This window comes from Condylura cristata, unplaced genomic scaffold (assembly GCF_000260355.1).
Source record: "Condylura cristata isolate star-nosed mole 26May11 unplaced genomic scaffold, ConCri1.0 scaffold00006, whole genome shotgun sequence".
NCBI lineage: Eukaryota > Metazoa > Chordata > Mammalia > Eulipotyphla > Talpidae > Condylura > Condylura cristata.
Window position 1 is genome coordinate 38755987 of NW_004567107.1, and position 22772 is coordinate 38778758.

General features: G+C 37.0%; 1 protein-coding gene across 1 annotated transcript in view; it reads right to left on the reverse strand.

The window, feature by feature from the left end:
• Window positions 1–22772, reverse strand: part of PIP5K1B (phosphatidylinositol-4-phosphate 5-kinase, type I, beta) — a 269554-nt gene that overhangs the window by 52876 nt on the left and 193906 nt on the right. The window contains exons 9-13 of the mRNA XM_004677616.2: window positions 22154–22237; window positions 21990–22038; window positions 19230–19314; window positions 7001–7156; window positions 5245–5389 (exon numbers count right to left, since the gene is read on the reverse strand). Of these exons, the coding sequence (XP_004677673.1) occupies window positions 5245–5389; window positions 7001–7156; window positions 19230–19314; window positions 21990–22038; window positions 22154–22237 (519 nt within the window). The remainder of the gene's footprint in view (window positions 1–5244; window positions 5390–7000; window positions 7157–19229; window positions 19315–21989; window positions 22039–22153; window positions 22238–22772) is intronic.

A 22772-nucleotide genomic window follows, 5' to 3' on the forward strand; every position in this document is an offset into this window, starting at 1 on the left:
AATGTTTTTCTGTTTTCTTGACTGCACCCTGACTAATAAAATATAGCAGTTCCTTAAGCAATATTTCATTCTAACAATGATGAGAAGAAACAAATGCCAGCAGATCATGAAGGAAATGACATTATTCAAGGACCTATGCTGTTCTAAATGTTTCACTTAAAGTTGCAGTTTTCATGTACCAATGAGTAAGGACTAACTACTCTGTGATGACTTTCTGTCCCAGAACAATGACATCCTGTCCATACAGTGGCATAAGGGCCAGCTGCGAGGTGTCAGGGCTTGGGGTCATCAGGTTATCGTAAATACTTCGATGGTGCTTACATTGTGCCAGGAGGTACAGTGAATGCTTTCCAATTATTATTTCTGTTAATCTTTATCACAATCCTTTGGCATTAGTACCATAATCCACATTTTACAATGGAGGGAATTGAGGCATTTGAAGGTAAAGTGATGCGCTAGGCAGCTGAACTGGCATTTCGAGAGGGTCGTGCTCAGGTGGCTCATCACAGTGAAAGTGAGTGAGAAAGACCTTGTAGGGGTTAGGAGTCGTGGCGGTGGGCAGGTCTGTTTGCAAGGAAGAAGTAACCAGATTAAGAGGGGTGAAAGCACAGTCTGAAGGGACCCAGTTCAATATTTAGCACCAACAGGAGCGCTGCAGGGCTGGAAAAGTCCTACGGTGTGCAGACACGGGCAGCCAAGCTTAGAGTGGGACAGCCTAGAAGTTCTTGCATCTTCCTTCATTCTGTCAGTCATAAAAGTTCCCACAAATTAGTTTACAGAAGATACATGATTTTCTAAATCAAGCAGAAGTATCTACCAAAAGTCTTCTCTCAATGACCATGCAATGATAAGGAGTCCAACTAGAGAGTTGAAAGTAAAAACTTAGAGAAATAGCTATTTCGGGGTTCTTCTGAACTCAAATTAATGTGTCATATTTTTAGGGTTTGAACACTGTGTCCTTAATATCTTTGAAAGTGAAAAATCCCCACTCAGAATCACATGGGGAAAGAAAAGGCAAGGCGGCTGAGGAGAAAGAGCTTGTGTGGAAGTTAGTAAAATATCATTAAACATATCTAAAATTATCTTGGCCAGACGTGACAATATGAATGAGGGCAGTGTTGACTAAGTGAGGCTCCTGCCTTCTGTGCTATATTGTGCTGTGGGTAGAAATCAAGGCCCAACTTTAACCACTGACCTTGGACAAGTTATCTAATGATAAGCGTTCTGCATTGTAAACTGGATAAAACCTACAGAGTGCTGTGAGAATTAAACAATCTGTTACAGGTAAAGCATTTAATACAGACCCTAGATAAGGGTATAATGCGCTATTATTATACTTATATACTTATACTTAGCTATTATTATACTTATTATTACTGGTGGCTTGAAGGAAGACTATAGTACTATGACAGAAACATTCCCAGAGCCAATAATTTTTTTAAATAATATAATAGTTTATCTTTACATTATTTTGTGCCTTTTTCCAATCTCAGTTCAGAGCCAATAATTTTTAACAAGCAAAATTTGTCAGTGGCTTCTAGAATAAACACTACTAGTAGATTAGCAAAAGCCCTTCACTATGCTTATTGGAAATATTTTATAAAGCAGCTAAAAACAGGTTCACACACAGAGCCAGGATTCACATTAGGCAAAAAACAGTCAAGCAAATTTCCACACATAGCACACAAAAGCATTTGAACAGAGGTCTTTGGAGGTCACAGTGACAGGGTGGTGCCAGAGAAAGAACTTGAGGCTTGTTCTACTCTGTTAAACCCCTTTAGTATACCTACTGGCCTCCAATATGTCTTCTAATGTTGTACCTTGCATTCTCTTTCCTTATTTTAGACAAATCTGCAAGATAATGGATCTCTAACCTTGTTGGAGATGGCTCCTATTTGCATATCTAAAAACTTAAGTGGTGATTTCTGGAAAGGTTGTGACTAAAACAGAAAAAAGATTCATAGATAAAGAGAAAAATCTAGTGTAAACATAACATCTACATTCAATGCATTTTTGGCCCTATGCTCTGTGGATTAGTTTATAAAACTTAGTAGACCAGATGAGAGCAGAATATTGTCTATTGTCTCAAGAAACACCATGTCAGATTAGGATAGCTCTAAAGGGGAAAAAGGTAGGTCAATTTCTTGCCAGTTTGCTGGTAAGGTTTCCCTGTTGAATAATCAGAATTGGGTATAGTGGGTGGGGGAAATAAGGATATTGATTCCCAGGAGTTCTCATGCTATTAATCTTTCTTCTGGGTTTTTTAGCCTCTTTTCCTTGTGATTTCCTAGTCTTAAAGCAGTGGTTAAAATAGGAGGCAAAGCTTTACTTCCGGGGCATCTGATGAGGACCATACACGAAAGAAGGAAGGAAAGGGGCCAGCTGTTCTCTCCAGCTGAAAAACACCAGGAGGAAAATAGACCAGAGTGGTGTCAGAATTTTCAAAAGATTCTGGATATTTTAGTGAAATTGCTTGATTTTTAAATGTTCGCTTATTTTAGGGACTTTCTGGGTTCACCAAAATGCTTTTCTCCTAGTTGTTTCTGTTGGCAGGGTACCCACTTGGTCGTGGGGCTGCAGGAGGGCCAATTCAGAGGGAAGACCTACAGGGATTTCCTAACATCCAGCCAGAGCCCAGTCCCTTGGCTTTGGCAGCACCTAATTCCCTGTATCAAATCCCTTTCTGTTGAAGACAGTGTCTTATTCCTGTCCTCCCTGGTGGCGCAGTGGGTTGAAGCACAGCCCTGAAAGGGAGCCTGAGCCTAGCCACTTCAGTGCCTATCCACATCACCCCACCATTCCCCTCCCCGCTCCCCCCCCCAAGATGATCCACATGGAGCCCTGCAGAACTCTCCTGACCACCCACTGCTCCCCTCAACAGTGTTCTTCATCCATCTGCCTGTTCTGCTCAGGTGAATCCTCTCACTGCCCCTGCATCTCTGGTCTGTACCCCAGTTCTGTATGCATAAATAAGTAAATCTTTAAAAAAAAAGAGATAGTGTCTTATTCTTATAATTGAATCTGGATTGACAGCTAATTTAAGTATATTGATAGCTAAACATAAGACATTTAAATTGCAACTTGGAGATGGACTGCCAAAGAGAGTTCTTTAAAACATTCACTTAAAAAAAAAAAAAAGGAAAGGACCAGAAATTAAACTATTTCCCCTTCATCCATAGAGATGATAAGCAGTGTTAGCATAAATAAAATCATCAAGAATGAGAACAATACCACAATCCAGGGGAGGCTCCCAAGCTGTCTGGAAAGGACGGAGTCAGTGCCAGACCCTGGAGAAACTTTATGAACACCCAAGATTTGAATACCCCTGGCCAAGGGATCTGATATTTAATCAGCACAATGACAGTCACCGAAAAAATAAAGAAAAACCACACTTGCATTTTTATGCTGAAAACTTCCGTGAATACTTAGTAGCACATCCAGGCCCCTGACTATTAGAACAGCAGTAAATTGGAAGAAATAACCACAGCCTCACATGAGAGTTGTTTTTGACCTTGCAAAGAACTTCCTGTGACTTTCCAGTCTTCTTTTTTGCTGCTATTTATACTTGAGAGCGAAAGAGCTGTGCTTAGCAGTACAGTAGATAGGAAAAACCATTGCTTGAGTAATTTACATAAAAAATGTGAACATTCAAGGTGTTATTTATGTTAATTTAGGTATAAGTCACTTTAAGATTTTATAATTCAAGGAAGCTAACCAATTTGCTTTTACAGTTTAGGGGAGCTGAATGCTTTTTATCAGAGCCTTATGTTGGCTCTTAGAGAGGAACTATTCAAAATGAACCGCACCAAAGATCTGAGGTTCACCTTGTTATTTGTCCCTCTCCTTTTAACCTATAGGGGCTGTCTCACCTGCTCCTACCTCATCTTGTATTTAGCTGAGAGAGAACAGTAACAAAACAAGATGACTACTGCAGGTCTGGTTACCAAATGCAGCCTTGCCTCATTACTAACCTGTGAAAATGCATACAGCAAAAATGAACTGACAATATTGAGTCTTCTTTCTGAACTGATTCAAGCTGTGAGCATTAGGTAGAAAATGGCTTACGGTATATGCACTGCACAATGAGCTTCTGGTCAATGATGGACCACAAGCACTAGAGTGGTCCCCAAATTTCTTACCGCCTAGTGGTATGGTAGCCATTGTAATATTATGCCATTTTAGAAAAAAAATTTCTAAAAATTTTCCAACAATGTTTATTTCCTAATAAAGATGATAGCATAATCAATCACCGAAGTGAATGGTATCAAACATTTAAAAGAGGAAAAATGACGAACACCTCATTAAATTTCCATTTAAGATAACTAAGGCCAATACTCAAATTCATGTTAAACGTTGGAGTCACTGTATTAGCTTACTGTTGCTACTGTCACAAGTCACTGTAAACTTTATGGCTTAAAACAACACAAATGTTTTATCACTCTGGTGGTAAGAAGCCCTAAAACTCAAGGGGTTGGAAGAGTTGTGTTCCTTTGTGGAGACAGGAGACAGGGAAAAATCTATTTTCTTGTTCCCTCCCCTTTTATTTATTTATTTTCACTTAGTCTTCCTTGGCTCATGTCCCCTTTCTCTGCCTTCAAAGCTACCCTCACAGCGTCGTGTTTTCAGATCTCTCTCTAATTTCCACTTTGGGCATTACATCACCACCTCTGACTCTGAGCCAGCAGACTTCCCTTGGGAGGACCCTGTGATTACGTTAGCCCAGCTGGGTAATTCAGGATGCTCTTGCTGTCACAGGGTCCCCAACTTCATCACACTTCATCATATCCCCTTTGCCATTTAAATTAAGACAGACACAGGTTGCTGGGCTAGGACATGGACAACTTTGGAGGGATTGATTCTCTTTACCATAGTCACTACAGTCAGTCATCCAGAAAGTGAATATTAATATGTCTTTGCAGCTACCTGCGCAATATTAACCAAGAATTCTTGCCGAAAAAAAATCCACCCATAAGAAATTGTTGAAATAAATGTAAGGAAAATTTGTTTTCTTCCACAGAAGCAAGTATATAATGTCTGTAGGCTATAATATCAACTGTAAGTAAAAATCAGATAGTGTACTGCATACCACAATCGATATCAAGCATGTTCGCTCTCTTTTACTTACAGGGCAGGTGACAAAGCACGTCCTGGTTGATAGGGACGGCACGTCCTCATCTGGAGATGCTGTGCAGCTGTGAAGTTGATATGGTAACAGAGGCTGGTAATTTAATGGTGCTGTCTTACCTGTTTGAATAAAGCGTAGCTCTGTCATGTGGATAATGTTCGTTGACATATAAAGAAGATGAAGAAATGGTGGTCGCCAGGGAAGCAGCTTCAAACAGTGATGGTGTGCTAGGCACCAGGTCCGGTCTGTGTCGGGATCCCAGGGCTGGGTAACGAAACCAACACACATGCTCCTGAATCTTAGCAGGATATGCTGCCTCAGGACCTACCATAATTTAAATGACTCAAAAGCATTCATATGACATATAAGGCTGCAAATTAAGTTATGAATTAATTTACTCTTTTGAACTAAGCAGACATGTAAAATAGCTTTTATAAACAGGTTAAACAGAAAGAAAATTGCATTAATTTACAAAATGGCTTACGGAAATTACATTATGCATGTTCCTTTAAAAACCTGATAAGTGTTTTACTGTTTCAAAAGATGGTACAAAAGCTCCTAGGAGCTTTAAGGAGATAATTTGATGGAAATTAAAAGGATGATTGGCAAATGTATAAACAGACAGGAATCCACCTTCCCCTCTGTAGGATATGCATGATTGGGGACTCTCAATTGACATCTAAGAACTTAGACTTTTTAAGAGCCAGGAAACAACTGCTTCAACACTACACTTTAATCCCTTCTGAGCCACATGTCTTTGAACAGGATCCATGGCTCTTGACATTTAACAGCAAGACTGCCTTTAAAAAAAATGAGGAAACTCTCATTTATTCTTTGTAAGTGCCTATGAAAATACTTATATAAGAACCATCCTTCCTTAGAAAAACAGAATATTCAAAATTCAGGGAAGAGATCTAATCTTCTGTAAGGAATAGAAGAAATTTAAGGAAGTGCTGGGTTTCAAAAATGATTACACTGATAAAATCTAAAAGATCACAGGATTAGAAGGAAAAAAACCAACTGATCAATGGAATAGAGAAAGGAATTTGATAAAATTCAATATGCATTTTGATAAAAAATTTTAGTAAACTAGAGATAAAAAGGAACTTCCTGGACTTGATCATGGATATCAAAAGTAGCAAATTTCTTCCTCAATAGTGAAACATTAGAAACAGTCCCTTTAAATTCAGAACAAGGCAAGGCTGCCCACAATCACCACTTCTATTCATCATTGTACCAAAAGTCACAGCCAGCAAGTAAGAAAGCACAAAGATGTGAGGTTTGTGCAGTTGCAACAGAGCCAAAAAACCCAAGTCTTAGGAAGAGTGTTTGAACAATACATAAAAGTATATCTGTCTTTATTTCTATATTCATTCAAAGGATAAATCTAACAAAAAGTAGGTATATATGATATGGCAATAGGAAAAAAACTTGTTAAATTCATTATGGAAGGTCTAAACAAATTGATTAATTATTGTTAACATTATAGAGCTGTGTATAAGTAGTGTGCATGTGTATAAATATGCAATATATGTATGTCTGAGTGAATACATAGATTAAGGTCTAAGAGTAAAAACACCAAAATTTTAAGATTTGTAAACCTTTATAAAGTGGGATTATAGATACTTTCTTTCAAATATTTTAGTATCTTCTAGTTTTCTTTTACCACAAACCATATATTATATTGTTGATGTGTTTTTAAACTTTTATATTGCATGTGTCATACCATAAAAATTTTTTTAAGTATTCTCTTAAAACTTAATAGATGTTATTTCTTAAAGCAGGTATTTTCTTCTTATTATTAACATTTACATGGCTATATAAATGAAAACTATAAGGTGTATTTTTTGTTTTTCTTAAGTTACAAGCCTTTACCTTCTTCATCAAGGCTACTAAAGCTTTGCCCTTCGGTCAGTAAATCACGCTTTTCGTCCTTCCATTCCTGGCTGATTGAGGACACAATCTCCTGTGAGGTTGCTTTCAGGGCGGTAATAGAGCTGCACCGCTTCTTAGAAGGTGAGGCCTTCAGAGCTGGACAGGAAGGAAGAGGGAGACAAATATACTTATGTAAAACCCCACTAGAATTTTTTTTAGAAAATGAATATTTTACACATTTTGGTAGTTGTTTGAATGGAACACAAGAAGCTTGTCATATCTATATTTGGAAAAGGGGGGAAGAAATTGTATTTCGGAATTTTATCTGTTTAATAGGATTTGACTTGATTAGATTATCCTAGAATACATTTGAGTTGAAATTTCTCTCCAGAAGTCTTACTTGAAGTGAAATTCAAATATTTTACTCATAGAGAATTATTTTTCATTCCCTACGCAAATTTTCATTCTCTTCTAGGAGGGAGCTGGGTGGGTTAGTAAACACACGGAGAATTCACATGACCCTAATTTTATTAACTTGGGACTGGAAATTTCTAAATATGCCAATGTTTAATCTTCTACTCTGGTTACCCAATTTAGCCAAGTTCCTTCTGGTCGCTTTTTCCTTTCAGTGACTTTTCACTGATATTTCCTGCCCTTTGGAGTTTTTTCTAGCTCATGGGTACGTCAGATGTATAATTCATTCCCCATCTTTGTCCAAACAGTATTGTACAACTTAAGAAGTATGTTTGGACCCAGAACCAAGGCAAATGCGCTTCACCATCAATCATGTCTCTGATGGCTGTGACCTTGGTTATGATATGCTAATGGGAGCTGCTTAAGCTTCAGCCTCATGTCCCGTTTATAATCATTCTTAGCTACACTAATTTGTGGCTTAACACTGCTAGAGATTTCCTTGGGGAGTTGGAGCAACGGAAGCTGAAGCTTGATTATGCTTTCTCCTGAACTTGCTTTTGACAGTGTATCTTCTCCTTTTGTATACAAGGTCAACATGACAGACGAGGCATTAGAATAATTGTGTGTGGCCATGGGAATCTCAGAGTTCAGACCGTATGCTCTACTGGGCCGCAGCATGGACAGTTTGCTGGAATTGAATAGGAAAAAATTTAGAGGCCTACACAAGAGGAAAGGATAGAGGGGCAACTCCTCATTTAAATAAGGGGAAGGTTTGTGTGTACTAAGACCAGTTTTATAATAACACTATCATCATGATAACTTTTGTAGGGGGCTAAATAACAAGCCCTATCTCAACTTATCTTCAGAGGGCAGTCAGCCCTTTTATTGGTCCAGAGACTGAGAGCAGAAAAGTTGTGACTTCCTCAAGGTCATCCATAGTGCCAGGAAGCATGAAGCCTCCAGTGTTTTTCTTGTGTTACTTAATTGGTGATTTATTTGCTAGCTGTTAAACATCCCATTTTCTGGTCAAAGTGAGGTTGGGTTTGTTTTCCTTTGAAGAAAGGAATTTTTGAATATTCAGAAATTGATCAAAATTGATTTTAATGGCAAATTAGTGGACCATATAAGTTGTTTTTGGTTTTCCCACCAGTCTATCAAAGAGTGGTCACACATGCTTTACAGGTCTACTGTAGTCACCAGCACAGTGGCTTTTGCTTAAATAAATGCTCTCTGTTCACTTTTATAAACCCTCAGTTCTCATCTTTCAATGCCATATTTTAACAAGTCAGAGGATCTTAAAATGTCATGAGGACCAAAGGTCCCCCAGAACCACATTCAAGGTATGCGATGTTTAAATTATTTTCATAATAATTTCGAGAGGTAACTATGTTTTTCACTACCATTCTCTCATGAGTTTTCCGTATGCTACACAGAATGAATTCAGAAGCAGATGCGAAAATCCAGATGCCTTTTATTATGTCAGAATTAGAGATTTGAAAAATATGAAAAAAGGTACTTTTCCCACTAAATTATTTGTTTTGGAAAATAGGATTATTTTTCATAGCTCCTCTTTTGTTAAAAGTTGTTACTATTTAGGGCCCTCCCTGGTGGCGCAGCAGGTTAAAGCACAGCACTGAGAATCTAAAGCCGCTTCCGCATGAGTTCGATTCCCGCCTGCCCCGGAAGGGACCACATGGCGTGGCAGACCTCTCCTGACCCGCCCGCTGCTCCCCTCAGCAGTGTACTTCGTCGATCTGCCTGTTCTGTTCCCCACTCTGTCTCTGGTGAAGTCTCTTGCAGCTCCTGAACCTCTGGCCTATACCCCAGTTCTGTATGCACAAATAAATAAATTAAAAAAAAAAAAGTTGTTACTATTTATTAAATTGATTTATGTTAACATGTAGTGGTTTTTTTTAATACTTACAGAATTGGGGTACAGGCCAGAGGTGTGGTGGGTGAGAAGATTCACCAGAGACAGAGTGGGGAGCAGAACAGGCATATTGGCAAGGTACACTGCTGAGGGGAGCAGCGGGTGGGTCAGGAGAGGTCTGCTGCGCCATGTGGGTCAGCTACCTGGCCAGGAATTGAACTCGTGCTGCAGTGGCTTTGTAGAGGGAGGGCCACAGTGGGTTTTTTAATTGCTACCTTGTAAGAATGAATAGCTACCTTACCTTTTTCTTAATCTTAAATTCTAATATGTTAAGTATAGATCAATATAGCCTTCATAAATAAAAGATCTTTGGCATCCTCAATAGTTTTTAAGAATGCAAAATGGCTTTAAGACAAAAAGGGTTGAGAATTGCTTTTCTAAGTTGTAGTTCTCAGGTTAATTTTTTTTCTTTATAATAGTTTATTTTTACATCATTCTGTACATTTTTTTTTTCATCTCAGTTATAATCCCCGTGGGTTGCCCATCACTGAGTCACCTGTGTGCCATCACCATAGTCCCATGCACTTCCCTCCTCCCCCACCCCCATCTTTGATCCCATTCCCCACTCCACCACCACAGAATGTCTCTGGTATATGACTGTTCATTATTCTTAAATATTTTCTCGCCTGCTATTATACTCCTGCTATGAGCGAAACCATCTCTCAGGTTAAAATTAATCTTTAAACTGAGCAATAGCTAGCATCAAAAGAATGCTGGCAACACCAAGAACAGGGAGAAGACTTTCAGAAATCTGCCTGTTCTTGCTGTATGAGACAGAGTGAAGACCAAGATTCTAGATGAACAAACAATTGCTTGTTGTCAGTATCACATAAAATAAGGAGTACAGCAGGCTCACAAGGAAGTGCCTGCCAAGACCACAGACCACCTGAAGAAATAGTTTACTATTGCCTTAAATAACAAGTATTTTCTTTAAAGGAGTCATCTGAACTTCATTTAGTAGAACAGACTTGAATCTTGCAGAAATTGAATACCTAAAAGACTTTCTTTGAGAAGATAATCTTGAAAGATGGACTTAAATAATTTTCAAAGATGGTTTCATTTGCTACTTACTTTCTTTTGTGCTACAGAAACCCTTGGGTTTGTCTTTGCTTAAGCCACTTCTGGCAGTAGGCATTCTGGGTCAACTTCCTACCCTACATGTTTCTACTCAACTGCCTCATATTGCTTATTGCTTTTCAGTTTACCTGTCTGCCATTTCCAGAAACTACCATGATCATCTTTACCCGTGGGCCTTTGTATATGCTACTACTTCTTGTCTCTTTTCCTAATGAACAGTGGCTTGTAATTGTAGGATTTAGCTAAAAATACTTATCCCTCTGTAAAACTTTTATGGAAGAATTGGTCTTATTTCTGTGTACCTATAGCGGTGTATGCAAAAACTTTTAACAATTTCTTTATTATCTTATAAAATTGTTGTATATTCTGATCCCTGATACAATACAATCTATAAAATTACTGAAGGAGGAATTAATTTAAAATTCATTGCTATGTTATAATTGCTTAACGTAGTGCTAAATATATAACAGGTGTTCAAATGTTTGTTGAATTAATGCATTATTGTTCTGAAATCTTAGGACAACTGATTTTTTAAGATTCTACTATGTTCTGTTCAGGAAACTATGTTTTAGTACTTTTAGATATTTTATCTGGATATAGAATTTCAGTGAAGTTTCAACATTATGGCAGCTAATATTTCCAGAAAGACTGAGGTGATTTTTTTTTTTAAACATTATTGCATTGGTAGTTTACTCAATTATGAGGTGGGAGAATGGACTTAAGTTGAAAAAAAAAAAGCATAAAAAAAAAGAAATTTGAACACCAGGTAGTGTTTTCCTTTGTTGAAGGGGAGTTTTCACATAGAAAGAAAAATGTGCTCCTAGGCATTAAGGGTTTTAAATGAATCATAGTTGATAAAGCATGTTGTATTTTAAAGTGTCACCTTTACAAATTACATTGATAATCCTCGAAATGCTGGTCTTAGGTGAAAATTCCACTTTTTATCAATTATTTATAAAATAATGAATGAGTGCCTACAATGTGCTAGGAAATGCATAGGTGCTGGTAATACATGACAGAGTCTCTACTTTTAAAGAAACTCAAAGTCTGACTGGGCAGGAGGCAGAAGACAGCTCTTTCCCACAGTGTGGTTAAATTCGACTGCTGAGCACTACCTAAGTTGAGACCGGAAGGCACAAAAGGGGAAATGGAAAGAGTGCTGTAGATAACAAGTTTGGTGTGAAGAGTTGGGACAGCTGGAATGTTCAGGGGTAACTGCAAATTCAGAGCCACTGGGGCTGGCCAGAGCCAGCTGGCTGTCATAGGGTATGACATGGAATGGGGTGTGAGAGTCACAGGGATGGGAAAGAGATGCTAAATTGCAAAGGGACTCCAAAGCTAATTTAAGGAGTTTGTGCATTTGTGAATCCATGGAAGTTAAAACGAAAACAATGTTTTTAGTATGGCAAGATTTTATCAGAAATTAGCAACAGCAAATGAGAATTTGAACTGATCCTTTGGGCTGCAATCTGATTGTGTGGGAACATGACCAGAGGCAAGGGACCAGTGTAAAAACCACCATTTACAATTCCTTCAAAATCACAACAAATCAAAATGGCTAAATTAGGAATCTTCTCACCAAAAGAGGTGATGCTGAGTGACAATATGTAGGTAGTAAGCAAAAGGAGTCAAAGAATAATACCAGCATTGCCAGCCTGGGTCACGGGGTGGGCTGTTAAGGCTGTAAATGAGGCATGTCCTTGGGAAAAATGGTAGGGGAGGGCAGGGTAGAGTAGGGTAGGATGTGAGAAGGGAGCAGGCAGGTTCCACCTTGCGCACACCAAGTTTATGGAACTGGGAGCACTAAAATAGAGGTTGGATTGGCATGTGCAGTTGTTAGAGATGTGAGGAGTAGATTAAAAGTGATTTTAAATAAGTTATAAGGTAGACCGAAGTCTACCTTATAAGGTAGACTTATAAGAAATCACTCTGAGAGAGTCAAATGAAGGGAACAGAGAAAGTCGGAGCCTGGACCTTGATGAACACTCAGACACAAAGGTGAGGCAGAGGACAGCTGCCAAGGAGGGGCAGGAGAAGCTGAAAGGGAATCAGGAGAACCCTGCATGATGAAAGACCAATGAAAAGTGCATCTCAGGGAGATCTCATACCAAGGACCTCAAATATTACAATTTTGAGAAAAAGGAAAGTTTTTAATAGCTCAACAATGATTGCTAATGACTAGGAAAAGAGCATTTTGATGGGCTGAGGGGTGGGTGGTGGTCAAAAGCCAGTGGGTGATGATGAAGAGTGACAGAAGTAAGGACATGAAACATCAGTGGCTCCACCTCTCAAGTGTGTCTGGCTGCAAAAGGAGGAAAAAGATGTCAAATGGAGGCTTGATTTTTTAAGATATAAAAAAGGAAAGCTGGAACATGAAAACAGAGAATGCATGGCTAATTTACCCTGAAATGGAGGCAATCAATGACAGGATTTGTTCTCAATATTAAAGAGATGATACCAATTATACTTGCCACTCATTCAAAAAATACATACATAAAGTTACACCCCCTGTACTAGGTCCTGGGAATAAGGCAGAGATTACATTTAAATGGAAACACTGAATAGCATCAGTTAGAATCCATATAAGACACACACACACACACACACATATATATATATATATATATATATATAATGTATATATATATATATACATATATACATATATACATATATAATGTATATATATATATACATATATATGTGTGTGTGTGTGTGTATATATATATAATGTATAGTATGTTAGACAGAGTGTGTTAAGGAAAAAAAAAAAGCAGGGAAAGTAGCTGGCATCACTTTGCCACTGTGGCAGCACTACAGGTATTATCATTACTCTCCAGGCAATAAGCTAAAGTGATAAAGTATTTTGATATGCATATTAGTGGAAAAGGATTTACTGAAAAACAGCACTGGGAAAATGGTACAATACTTGGGAAGGAAAAAAAAAAAGCAACGAGATTGGACTTCCTCACTTGATACTCTAAAACAAATAGCACAAAAATTAAAGAATAACATGAAAACCAACCTATAAAAACTAAAAGAAAAGGTGGGTGCACATTTATCTGATTTTTCAATGGCAAAGTCCTTTGTAAACACAGGAATGATTAACAGGAAAAGAAAAAAAAATTCCATTTACAATAGCATTAAAAAGCACTTGAGGTAAATTAACAAAAGCGCAAGGCTTACATACTGAAGACTATAACGCATTGTTTAAACAAACAAATGAAGTCCTAAATAAGTAGAATATGCCTCATGGCCACAAATGAAAGACTTAATATTGTTAAGATGGTAATACACCTCAAATTGATCTACAAGATCCAGCATAACTCTTTGTCAAAACGCCATGTTTTTTTTCTCTCTCTCTCTTTTTTTTTTGCAGAAATTGAAAAGTTGATTATGAAGTTTATATAGAAATGCAAGGAACCCTGACTAGCTAAAACAATTTTGAAAAGAAACAACTGAAAAGACACACACTCTCCAATTGAGTTTAGAAATAAATCCTAATACTGTCAACAGTTGGTTTCCAGTAGGGTATTTAGTAGAGGAAAGCATAAGCTTTCTAGCAAATGGTACTGGGACAAACCTATATGAAAAGAGTGGAGTTGAAACCTATCTCCAATCATATACTAAAAATGAAATAATAACACATACCTAACTGTGAGACAAGTACAAAAGCCACACTATATATTTCCATTTATATGACACAACCAGAATAGACAAATCCATACAGTGCTGGGAAGAGGCGGGAATAGAGAGAGACTACTTTGAGGTAATGCGTTTCTTTCTGGGACAATGAAAATGTTTTAAAATTAGATAGTGTTGATAGTTGCAAATATACTAAGACTTTGTAAATATACTAAGAGTTAAAGAACTATATGCTTTTCATGGTATGTCACTGATATTTCAGTAGAGCTGTCATAAAAATAAATTAAGAAATGCTAATGGGAAAAACCAACAGATAGGACTACATGAGAAGTAAAAGACTTGTTGCATTAAACTGGATAAACTATGTAGGAAATTTTGCAAATCTTCCTTTTTTTTCACAGAAGTAAAGATGCTGTTGATTCATATGAGACAAAGAAAAGAAAAAAAGCTCCCATGATGGAGAATCTTCTGGAGAAGCAACTTTAAATCTGGGCACCAAGAGCCATATAACCCACCAGGGGCCGAAAAAAACTTCACCTTCAAAAGTTAACAAAGAGTAAGTGGAGGTGGAAAATCTTCCTTGAAAATCTGAACTGCGAGTTGGCATTCAACAAGCTTGCGGTCTGAACCAGTATTATCTTATGATCTAACTTAGAAAATAAAAGTAGTCAATTTATGGTGGCCACCATTTGACGACAATTTAAAGACTCCATGGAGATAATCAAATGTAATACTTAAGTTTTTCTTAGAAGTCAGATTAAAAACGGATTGGCAATTTTAATATGTAAGCTTCATATAAATCATCTGAAAAAGTAATAAACATCTACATCAAATGTGCAAATGTTTTAAAGTTCAACACTCAAAGGAATTACAAATGATTAATAAACATGAATAATGGTTGGACGTCACCAGCACTCAAGAAATGCAAAGTCAGATAATCAGATAACATTTTTTACTTATCAGAGTAGCATAATTTAAGGAGTAATTCTGGCTAAGGGCTGGAACACAGATTCTTGTGGAGTCCACAGTGGCATAATCTTTCTGTGGAGTTATATGTATTTTAGCCCCCTACTGTACCTTTTGAACTCCATTCTACAGAAACAGCCCTACCAGAGATAATGCTCAGTGAAATAAGCCAGAAAGAAAAAGAAAAATGCTGGATGGTTTTACTCTTAGAGGAATGTAAATGATCCAAATATGAGATCGGGGGAAAAAATGTTAACTATAAAAAAGTAAAACCAAAACCAACAGGCATCTATAAGCCAGAGACACTCTACAGTGGAGGACGAGGGCATAGAATCAAAACAGGGGTAGGAAGAGCCCAGGGGACGGTTGTGATGGTGCACAGGTGAATGGGGGGTGGGAATTTCACTGGGACTGTCACCAAGATGAGAATGCATACATTGTACAAAAGTAAGAAAAGTGTAAGCAAAAAAGGGAATGAATCATAAATTTGACACATTTATTTGAAGTGCTGTTCATAAAACCTTAGTTATGGAGAAACAATGTAATGCCCGATACTTAAAAGAATGGTTGAACAGATTATGACATACTCACATAATTTTAATGTAGTGCAACTTTTTTTTTTTAAAGATTTGAGAGTAGCTCTCTTTTTTTATTTATGTATGCAGAACTGGGGTACAGGCCAGAGATGCAGGGGTGGTGAGAGGATTCACCAGAGACACAGTGGGGAGCAGAATGGGCAAATGGATGAAGTACACTGCTGAGGGGAGCAGTGGGCGAGACAGGAGAGGTCCATGGTGCCACATGTATCACCTCGAGGGTGGGGATTGAACCTGCACTGAAGCTGCTGCACCGGCTTGCTGTGCTGCATCCTAACGCCGTGTGCCACCAGGGAGGGGCTGTAATGCAGCTTTCAACTGTGTCTTTGTAGGATAGAAGTGGATGTTTACTGTGAACTTAATGTAGTAGTTACACGTTGAGTGAATGATGCACACTTTAAATTTTATTATATAAGGTTTGAATGAAATATTACTTTAGTACTAAAGTGTGACTTTGTAGAATATCAATGATCTAGCAAACTATTCACATTATAATATTCTGTGAAAAATTGAGGACATACACACTCTAAGTGTATGTCACTGTGTTACCATTTTACATAAAGGAATAGAGAAATACTTACAAAGCACAGAAATAAAAACTGGCAGGAACTAGCATAAAACATTAGTAGTACACATATTTGGGTTGTGGGATTTTAAGTAATTTTCATTGTTTTCTTTGCATCCTTTGTAGTTTCCAGAATTTTCACAAAGAAAATGTTTTACTCTCACAAAAGAATTCAAAATGAATTGAAGACTGGAATATAAGACCAGAAACAATAAAACTCCTAGAAGAAAACATAGGGGGAAGTCTCCTTGACATTGCACTTAGCAATGAATTTTTGGATATGACTCCCAAAGTAGAAACAAAAAAGCAAAATTAATCAAGTGGGACTATATCAAACTAAAAGCTTCTACAGAACAAAAGAAACAACAAAATGAACAGGTAACCTACAGAAGGGAAAAGATATTTGCCAACCATATGTCAGACAAAGTGTTAAGAATAAAAAGTACATAAGGCACTTATACAACTCAATAGTAAAGAAAGAATTCAATTTAAAAAGACACAAACAATTTTCCTAAGACACACAAATGATCAACAGATACATGAACAGATACTCAACATAACTAATCATCAGGAAAATGCAAATCAAACCCACAATGCCATATTACCTCCCATCTTGCAGGATAACTATTATCAAAAGGATAAAAGTAAGTATTGATAAGGGTGGAAAGAAAAGAGAACACTGGTGCAGTGTTGGTGGGAATGTTAATTGGTCCAGCCACCATGAAAACTGCATGGAACTATTTCTGGGTATATATATCTGAAGCAAATGAAATCACTATTGGGAAGAGACAGCTGAATCTCAATTTTCACTGCTGTGTTACGCACAATAGCTCAGACATGGAAACAACCTAGAAGTCCATGCACAGGTGAATGAAGAAAATGCGATGTGGTGTACATAAACAAACACACAAATATTTTTTGGCCATTAAAAAGAAGGAAATTCTGCCATTTGTGATGATGTGGAGTGACTTGACTACATTATGCATAGGAAATAAGTCAGAGAAAGACAAATAGTTTATGATCTCTGTTATATGCAGAGTCTAAAATTTCTGAACTCATAAAAATAGGCTCAACAAAGTTGAATTGGGGCTGGGCATGGAGGAATGAGAAAATCTTGATCAAAGGGACAAACTTCTAGCCGTAAGATAAGTAAGTTCTTGGAAGCTAATACATAGCATTGCATATAGTTAATAGTGCTATTTTATATACTTGACAATAGCTAAGAGAGTTGATTTTAAATGTTCTTAGCAAACACAAAAATTATAGGTAAGCGAGGTGATGGATGTAACCAAATTTTGATAATTATTTTGCAATATACATAAATATCAACCCATCAAGTTGTACATATTAAACTTACATAATACTTTATGTCAATTATATCTCAAAAAGCTGGAAAAATAAAAAGACTTTTTAAATAACTGTTGACTTTCATTAACAGAAAATTCAAATAAGTATAACAAGAAAAATTTGTTTCATGTAAATATAAAATATGAGCATTCTACCTTTTTTAAGTTTTTTGGTATGGCAAAATTGTCTTGTAGCTTATGAAACTGGACCAAAAAATAACTAACTGATAAAACTACAATAAATGTAATAATAGGCCTATTTTATCCTTTTAATATAGTTTAAAAAGTTACTACGTAAAAATACATATCTACAGAAGAAAATGAAATATGAATATAGGATGAAGCTAGAAGGGATTATCCTAAGTGAAGTAAGCCAGAGTGAGAAAGATAAAAATGGGCTGGTGTCACTTATATATAGAATACAGAGAAACCAAACAGAGGGTCAAAAAATGACAAACTTTAAAATGAACTCTTGGAAACTGACCACAGATGTGAGGTGTACAAGAGGAAATGAAGGGGTGGGGCGGGTGGAAATGGGAAGGGGCCTGGAGAGAGACAAGGACTGTGGCGGAGGACTGTGGGTACTCAGGACATGGGAGAGCTATGACCACACCGGAGGGGAGGAATCCTACACTGTCAAAATAGTAACAGGAATTTAAGAAAATGAAGCTTCATTAATAAAATAAATCAATGATAAGTAAATACTAAGGAAAATAAATTCTATGTAACATCCTGACTCAGCATAACCATTGTTAGCATGCTCTAAGTTTTTGGCATGTATTTTGCTTTCATTTATCTCCTATTTTTTTCCTAATGCCTCTGGCTTTCTTTTTTTGATTTATTTGTAGTTTAAGTATATTGTTAAAATTTCACAATTTTGTAAATTTTCAGTTTCCAATTTTTGTTCATTCCACTGTGATTGAAAAGATACTTTGTCTGATTTTAGTTTCTAAGTATTAAAACTTTTGTGATCTAAAACATTCTATCCTGAGAACATTTCATTAGGATAATAACAGTAAAATTGTTTATACCACCTTTGAGATTTTTGTTGTGCTTTTAGATATACAGACAAATAATAATATGTGCATGAATAAATTTATATATGTACTAAATTTTAATGCATTATTTTTACTGACTGCATATTACTTCATGATGTGATTATACTGTACAATGTTTAACCAATATATTCTTGAGCTGGACATTTACTTCCTAATTTTTTCCATCATAAAAATAGACCATCATGGGACCCTCCCTTGTGGCGCAGCGGGTTAAAGCACTGCACTAAGAAGCTTAAACCACTTGCACATGAGTTCGATTCCCGTCTGCCCCGGAGGTGACCACATGGCGTGGCAGACCTCTCCTGACCTGCCCGCTGTTCCCCTTAGCAGTGTGCTTCATCAATCTGCCTGTCTGATCTGATCTCCCCATTCTGTCTCTGGTGAAGCCTCTCACCACCCCTGAGCCTCTGGCCTGTACCCCAGTTCTGTATGCACAAATAAATAAATCTTTTTTTTAAAAAATAGACCATCATGATTATGGCATCATTAAGCATCTGATCAGGATACTGAATGTGGTTACTATGTGACTACTGCTAAAGGAGATAAACAGTCCAATTCATTCAATAAAAAGCAAATACACATACTGAAGTCAGTGAATTAGTGCTAAAGAAAATTTTTCATAAGAATCTTACCTTGAATTTTCTTGAAAACTCTGGAATTCATAAACTTTAAAAATCTGTCTGCATAAAAACTTGGTCTATGAACTGAAACAGTGTCCTGAAAAGACAAATCAAGTATCATAGGTTTACCTTTCAGACATTTCATTTCAAGCTAGAATAAAGATCTAGGCAACTGGTCCTCTGTTAGCCAGGGCCCTCACCCAGTGGGTGAGGATGTGGAGAGTCAGGGCAGAGCACCAGGGGAGGAAGGTGTGAGACTCCATTGGGCAAAAATTTTAGCTACTCAAGATAAATGAGATCAATAAATGGATAGGGGGAAGATTACTTTATAAAGCAAAACAACTGATCATTATTCCATTTTGCAAAAGAGGGGTTTTAAAATTCCTTTCTTAGATGCAGGCAACCAGTGCCCCAAGTGACATCTGAAATGAAGGTTAACATTTCTAGTCATGAACAAAAATTGGGGAAGGAGATTAACAAGGCAAAACAGCCCTCATGCTAGAATGACATTCAGGCTTCGTCTTCAAGTAATAAGGCAGGCAGACGCTGGGAAGACTCCTAGGAGACAAGGCTGACTGATGACCCCTGTTATACTGAATTAGTGGCTATTAGTTAGAGTTGAATTGAATTAATTTGTTAACTCAATTTCTCTCATGCTGGGCAGTAGTTTTTAGGACTAAAGGGGCATTCCATTATAAACCCAGCAAAGGAGATTGATGAAGGAGATAATTCGTTTATGTAATAATCATTTATTTATTTTCCAAGATAGACATTTCTAGAAAAAGCAGACATGTTTATTTAGTGCTCCATTTTGTTTCCAGGTCTGTGGATTCCAACAGGAAAGCTTAAAAAATTTAAGTTTGTGTACTATAAAGTATCTGTAGTGTGACTGGAAGGAAAAAAAAATACTGGTTTCGGGGTACTGTCTAATTTTAAAGTGCAGTGTGATCTTAGACAGACAGTGTCTTGATGCCTCAGTATTTTGATCTGTGAAATAGTATGTTACATGAGGTATAAGGTAACTCTGTAATCAGCAGGCTATGGGCACCATTATAAAGGAATCATCTCTGTATAAATTACAACAGTCTTCTAGACTACCAGTTGATGTAGGTGTGGTAGGAAATTTCCATTTGCTTTAATAAGTACTCCCAATTCTGACAGCTCCTGTCTAAAGTGGATACATATTTGCAACCAGTACAGTAATTCATAAATACAGTAGGATACAAGACAACTAAGACTCAGGCCTGCCTTCCAAGAACAGTGAGTATGGCTCTTTGGTATGAATAACCACTGTTAAATGAGAGGAATGTTTGTAAACAAAAATAATTCCTAATGACTGCTTACAGTTTCACAAATATATGATCAACACAGAGATTCTCTTTGAAAGAGAATCCAAAACCTAAAAGCTATATTTAACTAGACAAAGATAGTGGGCTTCAAAATATCTACTAGCGCATAGGCCAGTCAGATCAGAAACCCCATCTAGTAACAGGATGGAAAACAGAAGGGGAACAAAACAGAAGTATTTACTCTCTTCCTTCCATGTCTAATGCATTATATAGTTTCAAGTTCTCTCACTGAAAGGAAAAAAAAAAATTAACCTATCATTCTCACTCTTTGATTTGAATAAACCTAATTCTTAGAAACAAACTTGTGAACCTACTGTTTAAAATTGTGTTCTGACAAAGGTCATGCCTTAGCCTGTTGAAAACGCAGATTTTTCTCATTGAAACTTTTTTACCAGCCTTTTACAGAACTAAGGAGTGGGAGTTCTTTTCCAAGAAAGGAAAAGAATAGCATCTATAATTTATCCTCTTTCAAAAGAAAGCATCTGCTAACGTCTTTAAAAAAGAAGCACGATCAAATCTTTGCAATATATTCTCCGGAAGTGTCACTTCAAGTAATTAACTGAGGGAGTCTCAGGGCAGTAAATGTTCTGCCAGTAGCAGGAAGTTCAAATCTAACATTTAGATGGGGGTGAGAGAAAGAGAGATGGGAGTGGTGGTGGGGGGAATGGGGAGAAAAAGAAAAAGGATAAAAGGAGGTAAAAGAGGGGAGGCAGAGAGAGAGAGAGAAACTGCCCTTTGATAATTGACTTTTTTTTCTTATGACAATTCCAGGTTCCGAAGATACCCTCCGATCAATCAGGCTTCAACTCATATAAATCTACAACTTACCCACTTTTACTTCCTATGTCTTTCAAATGTGTTAGACATAGTGTTGAATGATACCATGCATTATTTTACTGATTCTTCACATCAGCCCTATGAAGTGCTAGGTACTGTGCCTCTGACACAGACAGGAAAGCAGGTTAAGAAAGGCCAACTGCAATGTGTGGAACCACATGGTAAAAATGTGTCCCATCCATGACTGACCACCTGAAGGTCAGACTTGAGCCCTCTGGAGTTTGTCTTGTGAGTTCATTTCAACTGTCTTACTGGTCATCCCAATGTCTGTGAAAAAGTTTTCTACTTTCTCACCATGATCATCTCTTAATTGGGCCCTTGAGATTTCATACAGAAGATGCCACATTGTTTTCTTGGTCTCTACCTCACCACCAGCTTCTATCTGGTGCCCTGTATTTGAACAGAGTTTCAAATGTTATCTTTGTTCTTAAATTTGAACCAACCTTGCTAACCTATGATTCTGAGATTTATAGACTTTTGTTTCCTTTACTCTTCATGTCTAGTGACAGGGTTTCCATGATAGAGTTTCAAATCACTGAGATCTCAGAAAGTATATATAGTTTAACAAGGAATATTAGCCACTTACCCCATCATAAACAAGAGCTTTCCAGGAATGCTCTAACTTCTTCATTAACCTAAATATAACATAAAAATAAAAATGAGTATTTGAAACCACTCACATTTGATAAATTCTCAAAACCATTTTTTGATTTACTTTGAAATGATGAAAGATTACTAAAAACTTCTTACCTATATGATTGTAGGATGTCAATAATGCCCATAAATAAAAGTAGCTTTTCTCCCTTATGGCTTTTAGCTGGAATGCCTCCCATCCTGTTGACAGAACAAGAGTATTTTAGGATGTAAAAATAGTAAGTTAAAGACCATCTCTAACAAAGAGATTATAAATAAATATTGACAAACTTCAATTCTGAACTATCTCTCCTATCATAAAAAAAATCATCTGATCATATCAATAGATGCAGAGAAAGCATTTGAGAATATCCTACATTCATTGGAAGGCTTTAAGTAAAGTTAAAAAAAATTGGAGTTAATTGGGTTCAAAATTAAGTCAAAATGGTTAAAGATTTGGATAGACGTGGATTTTGAAGACCTGAAATCATAAAATACATTGGGGGGGAGGGAAAAAAAAAAACAACAGGCAAAACACTCTACAATGCTGGTTCAGTGATATCTTTGTGGATTTGTCTCCAATGGGAGAGACACAAGGAGAATATAAACAAAGGGGACTACATCAAACTGAGGAAGTTATGCATTATGAATAAACTATCAGTAAAACAAAAAGATATCCTACTAAAGGGGGGAAGTATTTGGATATCATAAACCTGATAAAGGACCAACATCGAAG